The sequence below is a fragment of the Schistocerca americana genome, chromosome 5, assembly GCF_021461395.2.
Source record: "Schistocerca americana isolate TAMUIC-IGC-003095 chromosome 5, iqSchAmer2.1, whole genome shotgun sequence".
NCBI lineage: Eukaryota > Metazoa > Arthropoda > Insecta > Orthoptera > Acrididae > Schistocerca > Schistocerca americana.
Genome location: NC_060123.1, coordinates 407,673,372 through 407,686,749, shown reverse-complemented (window position 1 = coordinate 407,686,749; position 13,378 = coordinate 407,673,372). Strand labels below are relative to the sequence as shown.

Genomic DNA, 13,378 nt, shown 5'->3' with positions numbered 1-13,378 from the left:
TATGGCAGTATTATCATCATGGCCCCTCTTGGATAAATTTCTGCGCATACCTGTGTCTGGACATCCGAAGTTTTCTGCCTAACACTGGAAGGCTGCTTTTCAAATCACAAATATTTCGACACTTGTAGCTCACTGTACCTTGGTCTAACACCTTCTCCAGTGGCTAGATTCGAAACTGAAGCGCGATTCCAGAAGGTCTGCAAATCAGCCTTCTACCTTTGTCATTACCTCCTCACTGGATTCAGTACGGTTTTCCAGTCACAAATCAAGCGCGATGGCGCAGTGGTAAGACACTGGTCTTTCACTCAAGACAATGGCATTTTATATTTACGGTCTGCGGTCCAGGTTTAGTATCTGTGTGACGGTTACTCTGAAAGGGCACGGTCGATTTCCTTCCACATTATTCCCCAACCCGGATGTCCCCAATGACCTTCTCGCCAGTGGGACATAAGACCCTCGAGTTCGTTCCTTCGTTCCTTCGTTCCTTCCAGGAACATGGGAATTTGTGCAAGTGACAAGTTTTCACATATGGTGAATGTACCAACATCTTTTACTTTAAATCCCTCGGTTTGAGTTAAGTAGACAGTCTCTTAAATATGGAAAATGAATCCGCTCACGTCAGCATGGGTATCGAAAAAAAAAAAAAAAAAAAAAAATACGTACACAAGAGCTGTGCAGACTACCGTCTAGCAAAATAACGGGATAGATTTTATTCGTACGTAAGAATTAATGATCACTCAGTCTATTTAAGGTAATCAGTCAACAAATTCGTCACCGCCGGGAGAAAGTAAGTTAGTACCAGTGTAACTATCTCTGGCATTGATAATGGCCTCGATTTGGCGGGCGGGATATGCCACGAACTTCTTTAGGCATGCATATCTAGCTGAAGCCCCAGAGCCACCAAGCTGCGGGGTTGTGATTACTACGTTTCACCTGACGTACAAAGAGCCCCAGACATTTTCTACGGGATTTAGTTCATGTGGTTTAGCAGGGCAGTCGAGGTGCGAGAAGTTGTCTGAGCGTTCGTTAAACCAGGAACACATGCGTGCAACTCTATGAGAACGGCTGTCGTCATTTTGGAATATTAGATCCATAGCGTACTCATTGTTAAGATCTAGAACAAAGGGCAACGCTTGGCACCGAGGATGCTGAAACAACATCCTGGTTCATATTCACGGCAACTTATTCCGCCAATTATTCTGATCACACTACTCGCCTCCAGTCAGCTATTATCCAGGATCTGTTTAGTTTGGCACACTGAAGACGTGTAACTTTGCGTGTCGCTCTAAGCAAAGACATTTTGAGAGATACCGATGTCCATTGTACGTAGTTCCCTTCGCAATATTCGTTCTGAAACTGGTTGACGCTGACGTGGGTTCACTGGCTGGAGCAATTCCAGTTGGGTTTGAAACCAGCTAACATTGGCACGGTGTGACACGCTTCTCCTGTCCCTGCAGCTTAAGATATTTCTACGTCCACTGGTCTTATGATGTGTAACGTGCCTGTCAATGATACAGCACTCCTTGACACACGCTGGACACTCCATGTTGATCAACAAATCGAGCAGTTTCATTCACGGCATTGTCATGGACATGTCCAAAGACGATAGACCCGTTCTGGCATTTTATCTTGTCTCCGCGTCGACCAATTTTCCTGCACTGATTCCACACACACACACACACACACACACACACACACACACACACACACACACACACACACGCACGCAATTCATTAGCCTGACATGTTCGGGGATGGAGGATCGCCGGCCGTTGTGGACGAGCGGTTCTAGGCGCTTCAAAATGGTTCAAATGGCTCTGAGCGCTATGGGACTTAGCATCTATGGTCATCAGTCCCCTAGAACTTAGAACTACTTAAACCTAACTAACCTAAGGACATCACACAACACCCAGTCATCACGAGGCAGAGAAAACCCCTGACCCCGCCGGGAATCGAACCCGGGAACCCGGGCGTGGGAAGCGAGAACGCTACCACACGACCACGAGCTGCGGACTTAGGCGCTTCAGTTCGAAACCGCGCTGCTGCTACGGTCGCAGGTTCGAATTCTGCCTCGGGCATGGATGTGTGTGATGTCCTTAGGTTGGTTAGGTTTAAGTAGTTCTAAGATAGGGGGCTGATGACCTCAGATGTTAAGTCCCATAGTGCTTAGAGCCATTTGAACCAATTTGATGGAGGATCAAATGGTAGCAGTTACACACCACCTACAGCGCTCAAACGCGACCAGTGTACTGTTTTAAGAGAATGACTATTATTTTCTCCCGTGGCGTTACACTCTCCACAAGCCGTTGTGCTGTGCATGGATGATATTTCGCACTAATATTACTGATTTTCTGTCCTATTCCATTTGCATACTGAAGGAGGGAAAAAGGTCTTATGAATCCTTGGACGCCCCAAACTCGTGCTCTATTCTGATAACCTCATCGCGAGATATGCGATACTGGTGAAACAGTCTTCCTCGCATACAGGACCTCTAAAATCGGTCAACAAGGTTTCACGAGAACTATTTCGACCTTCTTCAAAGGATTCTCTAACACTGTCCTAGCAGCGCGTCTCTGCATTTGTTAGGTGTCTGTTGTCTCGCTTCGCACGATAAATCTCTAAACACTGAAATAATACTATATTCCACAGCATCACTGGCACACTGCAATGTCAAGCAGTGAATGTCCTCATCTAAGCGAGAGAATATGCGTATGAAGTTTTGCGTCCTTGAACATAACTTTCTCATATGACAGGAACAAAAACCCGTCCGTCAAACACTGCAGCACCAATATGATAACTGAGTGTTGTTTAGCTTCTGATTTGTCGATTATTTTAAATGATAATGGCACGAGCGTGATGTGGGTCTACAGGTTGTGTGTGTTGTCAGGCACCCTCTGCAAAGTATCTGGAGGGAGGCTGTAGTGTTTCAGAGTGGGTCAATCATTACTATTAAATGGTTACTCAGCAACAGTAAGTCGACAATTATTCTGCATCGTATTTGCCATCTGTGCTTCGTTTTCCTACTTTTTATTATCTTTAGGTCATTGTGGTATTTCACATAATGTCATTGCGTTCATTCGCATTTTTGATTTGGTTGCACAGTGTATTGTTGTCTTAAGTAGTTTTAAAGACATTACTACTTTATGGTGACAAAGCAGCTGTTTAGTTCATAAGACTATAGTAATAGTAGTAGTAGTAGTAGTAGTAGTAGTAGTGGAAAAATCTGCCAGCACAGCCACCAAACGTCGCCACAGCCACCAAACATCGCCACAGCCACCAAACATCGCTACAGTCATCAACATCGCCATGGCTTACCCTTCCTGGTGGCCTTGGGCGACGGCTGGTCGTGCATGCTGCGCGGCCGCTCGCGCTGGTGCGCGCCGCGACCGCCCGTGCCGGTGCCCGCCGCCGCCCCTGCCTGGTGCCCCGTGGCGGTGCCCAGCGGCGGCGGCTGGTCCAGCGAGCAGTCGGGAGTCGCCGGCTGCGACTCGCACGCGTCCTGGCTGAGCGGGCTCAGCGACACCAGCTGCGGGCTCGGGTCCGAGCAGCGCCGCTTGAACAGCCGCATCCTGCAACATGCGGTCGCCACATCAAGTCCTCTGCCGGTACCTCGAACTACACAGTTGGCAGCAATTCGCAATACAGCAACAGAGTTAACTCTACAGGCTCGTCTAGTTCCTGCGAAGGAACCATATCCACTTAGAGTTTTGATACGTGCCAACAGATCGCGCCGCCTGCGGAACGAGAGGTGTGGATGAAACAACATGGCAGTGCGTTCAACTATGTGCAGTGTAGGAAAGAGAACAGCAATAATTTTGTGGTCAGAGCACTCCCAGAAGAGTTATCTAAAGCAGAAGCCATATCAAGTTTTTCAACAATACTGTGTCGAATTTAGCTAATCCAAGATCTGAGCTGAGGTGGGATGGGGTGAGGAGGTGGGCACAACATGTTACTTTTGCAGATGACAGAGAAACAGTTTTCAGATGTCATTTACGTGTTCTGGCTTTCTTTAAATTGATACTGAACTGATGTATCTACAAATTGAAGGTGGCGCGGGGAAGAAAGGAAAGGAGAGGGATCACTGCTCCCCTTTCCTTTGCTTTCTTACCCGCTCCACCTTCAATTTACGTTTATGTGTAACATCTGCGGATTCTGCGTGGTGTCTGTTCTTTCAGACCTCCGTGGGAATCTCGGACGAGCGAATATGAAGGTAATAGACAGGGGCTGCGGATAGGTGGCGCTCGATGGAAGTTTGGATCGGCTATGTTGCGAGCCGAGATAGTCCATGCAGTTGCGATAACTCTGTGTCCCGGATGGCCCAGTGGTTACCGCACTTGCCTGGTAAGCAGGAGATCCCTGGTTCGAGTCCCGGTCCAGTACACATTTTTATTCGTCGCCGCCGATTCCACGCAATTTCCCAATGGAGCTGATAGCAGCGAACCCTCCCCTTTCCTCTCCTTTCTTCCCTTCTCCACCTTCAATTTACATATAATGTATAACAGCTGAGGATTCTGCGTTGTGTCCGAAAAAACAGATACCAGACATTCATATGATATGTGTGTGGTTTGGCCTGGCAGGATGTGCGTTCGGCTTGAGACCCATTTGTACATTGTGGGAGAGGGAGGAGGTGGTAAACTGCCCTCCATCAGCCCCTCGCTAGGTACGTTCTTGAGTTAGTCGCTAACAATGAAATAAAACGTTTATTTTAAATAAACAGCCTACGCCGTTAATTGACTTCTCTTAAGAAACTGACACCGGCTGTCGCCACGCACATGAGGACGACTACTCCACAAGAGTGTAGCGGAAGTACGGTGGCAACGAATTATTGTACGGGGTGTGCACACATGCATTTAGAAATGAATCTGCGTGTGGCGCACGAGCCGAGCTTCGGTCATCCCAGTAAAACCTTATCTTCGGAATGTGGGATTCGTGAGAACTGGCACACTTTTCCAAAATGTTTTAGCCAATGGGTTGCAAGACAAATTCGGATTCCCTCGTAACTACGGGTTTCGGAGGTCTTGAAGCATAGTAAACTATCTGTAACGTACGTATTTAGCTTGCTCAGTGACGAAACCGAGATGTGATACGCCTGCCGTCACAGTGCACAAAACACGAATGCATCATTTAAACAAGAAAGCAGTCTTTAGAAAGGCAGCACACGTCTCCTGCTGAAAAGAACTTCTCATATGACTACTCAGCCGTTAAATCCGTCCTCACACGATATTGTGTGAAAACGAACGTTGAGCGCGACGAGCTTTGTGGCGCTGCAACGTGGCATTTCATCTTACGAAGCATTTACGAGCAACAACAACAAAAGAGATACCGGCGTATTTTCGCAACGCTCTGTGAAATATGATCCCACGCGATGAAAGATCGCTTTCTTCATTACGGGCCGAGTTGAACAGTCATCACTCACTGTAAGGTGCTTTTGCAGAAAACAGATGTAGAAATATTTTGGAAGCTTAAATGACAAGGTTTAAGTATTGCAATTGGTGTTTTCTTATTTAGAATTTGCGTGCTTTGAAAATATGCTGTTCCAAAACACCGGCACATTAAAGCATTGTCAGAAACTACTCGTTTTTGGTATGATGTGTTAAAATATCGGAGAGATGTAGGTCCAGATCCAAAGACACGGTTGGAAATATAAGCCTGTCAATCTTTTTTACTCAACGGAAGTCAGTCTGTAGCCCCAATGATGCTGCTGAAGTGAAAACTTTGTTCGATGTGAAGTTCGAAGCTTTGGAGGCAAATGAGTCAGAAAGAGAACTTACACGATCGTGACAAGGCACGCACGAACAGCGTATTAGTCACATTCAGTTTCTGCAGTCTGGGGACGTAGGTGAAAAACTTAGTTTCATTGTCCTAGTACATTGCTAATGGCTTTTGCCCGTCACCATTGCAGAGTTGTCTAATGTACGCGTATGAGGAGGCGCTCGACTCGGATGTAAGCCAGTTCGAATCCTGGCGGTGGGTGAAATTATCACAGCCATTATTTCACCAGGAAGGGAAGGAGAGGTGGTGTAAATTCCGTGAACACTGATCTTCGTGCCAATGTCTTAGATTAAATTTCAGATCTCTCCATTGTGTTTCGTGAAGTGAGGGCATATGACATTGTTCATGGTAATCTGTTTGTCGGATGGCGCCGCTAAACTAAAAATGTTCAAATGTGTGTGAAATCTTATGGGACTTAACTGCTAAGGTCATCAGTCCCTAAGCTCACACACTACTTAACCTAAATTATCCTAAGGACAAACAAACACACCCATGCCCGAGGGAGGACTCTAACCTCCATCGGGACCAGCCGCACAGCCCATGACTGCAGCGCCCCAGACCGCTCGGCTAATCCCGCGCGGCGACGTTAAACTCGGCGGGTCCCTAGGTCATATTGGGGAGCAGGAGGCCATACGTGCCACCTGATTTCTTCTATCATCATCATCAATATATAAATACCCTATACACGGATCCATTACATTCACCTAAACGCCACAAATACACATGCGACGCATTCTCATATATCCGCAAGGAAAGGCGCCCATACGTGCGGAGGAAGAACCCCAATTCCACTTGTCAGCTGAACCCACCCCGTGGCCTATCTCAAACAACAATGTCAAACAACCCTTAAAATTTTTAATGGCTTACGTCTCGGATAAAATTTAATTTTATTAAAGATCTTTAGGTTACTCGAGTTTTCCTTATTTCATGTTCGACAGCGGTTAGCGAAGTTAGCAGCTATTGCAAACTGTGTACATTTTCTGAAACAAATTCTGGGATGCGGGGAGGGAGTGAGGGATGAATCATTGAGGTACACGATGTAATCTTCGTCGTGCTGTAAATACGTAAATTTAGGTGAGATGACGAAGCCAGCCATATATGATCATGATGCCAACAATCCGCGTACAGATATGCCTGCATGTAGGTGGAGAATTTAAGTATTATGTTTCCAGAATGCATCTTTCACTCTGTAGATAGGACTATTCTGAAGTTTTCTGGCAAGTTGAAACTTGGTGTAGGACTGGAAATCGAAACTGCAACCGTGTTTGTCACAACCAATCCTTTCACCGAATAAGCTATCCAGGTACTTACAATTTTAAATATGCCTGTGAGACAGACAAATCACATTCTTATACGGTTGCTAACACAGCCAGCCGATCGTAATAAGATTTAGCTTGACCTGGTTTCGACACCGATTATGGGTATATTCATCAAGAAATAAAGAAAAACCAAAAACAATTACCTATTAAAGGTTAAAAACTCATTAATAAAGAGGAAAACCCAATAATAGATCGTTATTATATTGAACAAATTTATGAGGTGACTATACTCACATGTAGTACCTGTTGAACATGCATTTAGGAGCAAGGTGCTCTCGTCTTACAAAAAACTTCTTAAAATCATATTTAAAACATTATAAGAATTACAGATATTGGAACTGACATAATAATGGTACTTCTCAGTAAAAATTTCTGTGTCAGTTACAATACCTGTAATTTTTATAATGTTTTAAATATGATTTTAATAAGTTTTTTTTATATAACGAGAGCACTTTACTCGTAAATGTGTTGTCAACTATGACTAGATCTTAGTATAGTCACCTCATAAATTTGTTGAGTATAATAACCGTCCAGTCTTAGTTTTTCCTCTATATTGATGATTTCGTAATCTGTTAAAGATAACTGTTTTTGTTTTCTTTTTCTCATGAAGACACCCACAGTCGCTACCGAAACCAAGTCAAGTTATATCTTATTGCAACAGCTTGGCTGTGTTATACAGATACTATTCACGTAAGAGTGACTATGTTCCAAAACTCTGTATATATTAATTTTAAATTAACAAAAACCTCAGTTGCAATGTTTACCTAGGTATCAGTTGGGATAATTACGATTTGTCCATAACCGTAGTTCCTTTTATTCTGAAGAAGGTTGGGTTACCCCAACTGAAACCGAGGTAACTCTAGGTAAACATTGCACCTGAAGCTGTTGTTAATTTAAAATTAATGTTTATACAGTTGCTGACAGGGCCGCAAAATGAAAATATTAAAACACTCTACATGTTTCCAGACTACAGAACAAGTCTCTTGCATTCCTTGCGGTACTAACACGATGTACGTACGACAGAAAGTAGGAAGACAGTACTGTCGAATTAAAGTAAGTCGGCGAGAGGATTGGTTGTGACAAGCGAGGATCCGGGTTCGATTCCTGGTTCAAAAAATGATTCAAATGGCTCTGATCACTACGGGACTCAACTTCTGAGGTCATTAGTCCCCTAGAACTTAGAACTAGGTAAACCTAACTAACCTAAGGACATCACACACATCCATGCCCGAGGCAGGATTCGAACCTGCGACCCTAGCGGTCTCGCGGTTCCAGACTGCAGCGCCTAGAACCGCACGGCCACTACGGCCGGCTCGATTCCTGGTCCGGCACAGTTTCAATCTGGCAGTAAGTCCCGGTCTGGCACACGGTTCTAACCTGCCAGGAAGTTTCATTGTTAGAAGTGCTCAACGACCAAACGCTATGGCTTGTGACGTAAAAATATCTGTCGCTGTTTATAAACGACTATGCCGCAAATGCAACAGGATGAAACGCCCACAAAGGTTGTAGAATTTAGTGCATACGGACTTACCTGTCCCACGAGGCAGCATCGTCAGCTCTTTGTACGTAATAGATGTGCATCATCATTCCTGGTACTGTATGTTCCACGAAGTATGTGTTCGTCATTCCACGGTCGATTCTTTTAACAGGAACACTTTTTACACATTCCGGAAAGTCTGGAGAGGCTACAAATTGTTAGAGAACGCTAATTCCCATTTAATTTAGATACTAATCAGATGCCGAACTCTTCGGAAGAAATCCTTTCAAAGGAACGAGTAACCTTACATACAAGGAGACTCTCGCGGTAGCGACCTACGAACAGCACATCACGATCTATGTAACACAGCTGCCGCCTAGGACACCTCGTCTCCATGACGAAGCGTCCAGACCGCCCGCCTGCGGGCCTCGGACGGAACAGAACAGAGCGTCGGTGCTACATACACTCCGCGGCGCGGCTCAGGACACAACTGAGGCGGCGGCGGTCTGGGAGAGACGCTGCCGGGGAGAAAGCCAACCGTGGCTTTTCACTCTCGACCGAAGCGTCGCCTAGAGCTTCTCCGGTGGTAATTGACGTTCTCCTATGACGCGGCGCTGTCGCTGCCCAGGGCGAGCGTACTCTCTCCGGGAGCGCGGCCGCCTCTCCGGTCATAAATCGAGACAGGGAACCTCGACCTGTCCCGACCTGCTGCCGTGCTCTACCAGACTGACAAAAAACGCATTCTGCGGTCTCCGCATCGGATTTCTGTCGGTCGCCCGACGCAGGAGACTGTTGGCGTGGCGACCGAAGGACGTTTTGTAACAGAGTACGAGCCGACGAATTCCGATCGTTTGCTGCTGCGGTGACTGTCTGTTCTGTTCTTCCGAGTTTCTTGTCGCCACGAAACGGCTGTCGTCGGCTCCTAAGGAATGCTGTCCGAACAGTGGGCTTACTGACGCCTGCGCGGCACCTTGTCCACAGTGTTTTTACAGCCGTTAGGAGTTGTGCGACTGCATTTAGTCGCTACGACTGCTGCTGCACTACTGTTTAGTTTCTAACTGTGTGTGTGTGTGTGTGTGTGTGTGTGTGTGTGTGTGTGTGTGTGTGTGTGGAGGGATAAACAGGGCATGGGTGGGGGATGGGATATGTGCATGGTGAACTCTACTTTCACTGACATTTTTCGGAGATTGTTCAGGGACATATTCTGAGTATTATGCATTACTGCCAACCTTCGCAAACCAAAAATAGGAGGTTCAGCTTTGAAAACCAGGAGGGACGAATGATTAAATGGTACAAATGGCTCTGAGCACTATGGGACTTAACTTCTGAGGTCATCAGTTCCCTAGAACTTAGAACTACTTAAACCTAACTAACCTGACATCACACACATCCATGCCCGAGGCAAAATTCGAACCTGCGACTGTAGCGGTCTCACGGTTCCAGACTGTAGCGCCTAGAACCGCTCGGCCACTCACTCCGGCCGGCACGAGTGATTAAAAACCGTGGCTTATTTTCAGTAGAGTCACGAGGCATGCAATTTGACACTCTCCCTATGACGTCAACAAGCTACTCCATGAATGCAATGGGACAAAACGTCCGCAACAGGTTGTAGAACTTAGTGCTTACGGACTCACCTGTCCTATGAGGCAGCATCGTCTGCTCTTTCTACGTAATAGATATGCATCATTCCTGGTACTGTGTATTCCACGAATGAAAACACTACAACTACCCAAAATGTTGACTCCATGCCTCTTGTCTGTGGTGCAACTTATTGGCAAATCGAGTTTTAAAATAGGCAATGTACGTAAGCATTCAGATTTCATCACACCACTACTTTCACTTTTTTAATTTAATTGAAGAAAGGAGAAATTATAAAAATGCAGCAAATGAAGCAGGCGAAAGGGAAAACAAACGTTTAAAAAATGAGACTGTCATGAAGATCAAAATTGCTAGGCAGGATTGGCTAGAGGACAAATGCAAGGATTTGGAAGCATATTTCACTAGCGGACGTATCTGACAGGAAATTCATGTCGCCACGAAGCAAGGAATGTCTCAGTTTGCGAGAGGGATCGGACTGAAAAGGGAAAAAAAGTAGCACCAAATTCAGAACCAGAGCCTTTTTGAAGAAGAAGAATATTTCTGTGGACGTGGGATCTTAGATTAACCATAAGTTGAGAAACAGCGGTTTTTTCTTCTCCTTCTTCTTCTTCTTCTTCTTCTTCTTCTTCTTCTTCTAGCTCCGAACTTCAGACACGTTTTTCTCGAAACAAAACTTTTCAGTGGGCGAAGCTCTGTGGAGCTCGACAGATTAACCGATTTATTTGTTTTTTGTTTTTTTTAATGAAAGAATTAAATTTAGTGCGCCTTAGAGCTCTTTTGTATTCAAATTTTAAATATTTCTTTAAACATTTGAACTTAGAAAAACAGGCCTAGAAGTTACCATGTTTTTCAAATAATTGCCATTTTTGCTTCGAGGTATTTTTCAAAACCCCATCGTGATGGTCCCTACATTCCTTCTAATTAATGAATTTTCTGTTTTTATGGGTGTCAGAAATAACAACAACGCTTCTCGCAAACCAGGACGCGCTGCGAGGCGCATACTTTCACAAGGGCTGCTGCCGTCATTTTTCATTTGTTACTATACGTATTTTTTCATCCATGAACGCATGTGTAATGAAGAGGTAAATCCCTTCTATGAAAATTTGTAAAATTAACCCGTTTTTCATTTCTATCGATCAGAACTCTCCTTTACCTTTTGACCACCATCGGGACGAACACTATGTGATGAAAATATCCGGACACTCCCAAAAACACACGTTTTTCATATTAGGTGCATTGTGCGGCCACCTCCTGCCAGGTACTTCATATCAGCGACCTCAGTAGTCATTACACATCGTGAGAGAGCAGAATGGGGCGCTCCGAGGAACTCACGAACTTAGAATGTGGTCAGGTGATTGGGTGTCGCTTGTGTCATTCGTCTGTACTCGAGATTTCCACAGTCCTAAACATCCCTAGGTCCACTGTTTCCGATATGATAGTGAAGTGGAAACGTGAAGGGACACGTACAGCCCAAAAGCGTACAGGCTGACCTCGTCTGTTGACTGACAGACACCGCCGACAGTTGGAGAGGGTCGTAATGTGTAATCGGCAGACATCTATCCCGACCATCACAAAGGAATTACAAACTGCATCAGGATCCACCACAAGTACTACGACAGTTAGGCGGGAGGCGAGAAAACTTGGATTTCGTGGTCGAGAGGCTGCTCATACGCCGCACATAACTCTGGTAAATGCCAAACGACGCTTCGCTTAGTCTACGGAGCGTAAACATTGGACAACTGAACAGTGGGAAAACCTTGTGTGGAGTGACGAATCACGGTACACAATGTGGCGATCCGACAGCAGGGTGTGGGTATGGCGAATGCCCGGTGAACGTCATCTACCAGCGTGTGTAGTGCCAACAGTAAAATTCGGAGGCAGTGGTGTTACGGTTTGGTCGTGTTTTTCATGGAGGGGGCTTGCACCACTTGTTTTGCGTGGCACTATCATAGCACATGCTTACATTGATGTTTTAAGCACCCTCTTGCTTCCCACTGTTGAGAGCAATTCGGAGATGGGGATTGCATCTTTCAACACGATCGAGCACCTGTTCATAATACACGGCCTGTGACGGAGTGGTTACATTACAACAACATCTCTGTAATGGACTGACCTGCACAGAGTCCTGACCTGAATCCTATAGCACACCTTTGCTATGTTTTGGAACGCCGACTTCGTGCCAGGCCTCACCGATCGACATCGATACCTCTCCTCAGTGCAGCACATCGTGAGGAATGGGCTGCCATCCCCCATGAAACCTTCCAGCATCTGACTGAACGTATGCTCGCGAGAGTGGGTGTTGTCATCAAGGTTGGATCCACACCATACTGAATTCCAGCATTACCGATGGAGGGCCACACGAACTTTTAAGTAATTTTCAGCCAGGTGTATACTTTTCATCACATAGTGTTTCCACAACAGGTTACCAGAGAACCAACTGGAATTCGTTGCATGTTACTGCTATGTGTGTATCCCACTGGTAAAGGTAAGCCTACTAATAGTTGGCAGAATTCTTACAATTACAGATTGCACCTTTAGGTTGTGCTGTCCTCAGGTTTCATTGCTGACCCTCGTCTCGGCATTGTCACATCGAATTAGTTCGCACCTGCAGATAGGTAATCAGTTGCTAATTTCACAGAGCGGACTGCCTTCGCACCTTCCCGGGCACATCGCGCCAACGACATGCACCCACGAATTGAAACTTGGTTCGTCACAACCAAATGAAGTCCATATTGGGCACCTGTAGAGGGAGTTATAAACTTTGAGAGATGCTCTGTCCATTTATGTGCCTCGTTTTTCAGTATGTCTTGTAGATTTTAGGCGGTCGTCTTCTGAAACCCTGGAGGTAATTACGTATAATCCTGTTTGTCCTGTCCCCCGCACCCGAACTCCCTTGGAAAACTAAACGGTGCGAAATAGTGTCTTCATATTAATAATTATGAGTAAGATATTAATTAAAATAACCATACTTTATTGTTTTTGAAATAAAATTTGTTGTCAAAGAGTAAGACTCATTAAGACGTGTGAAGAATGTGGAGATCCATTTTCATGTTGAAGACGTGAACGCTGAGATATTTTGTAGTGGTTGGGTGAAGACAGTCTGACCATACATGAACTTGCAATTGCAAGTTTTCAAACACCTAATTTCGAAGACTCCAGTGAAAGCAGGTGTGGATCAGGTACGTGTGTAACTTCGTCATGGGTTCGAGAC

General features: G+C 45.4%; 1 protein-coding gene across 1 annotated transcript in view; it reads right to left on the bottom strand.

Moving 5' to 3' along the window:
• Window positions 1-13,378, bottom strand: part of LOC124615473 — a 222,239-nt gene that overhangs the window by 45,324 nt on the left and 163,537 nt on the right. Inside the window, exon 2 of the mRNA XM_047143393.1 lies at window positions 3,316-3,569. Within this exon, the coding sequence (XP_046999349.1) occupies window positions 3,316-3,569 (254 nt within the window). The remainder of the gene's footprint in view (window positions 1-3,315; window positions 3,570-13,378) is intronic.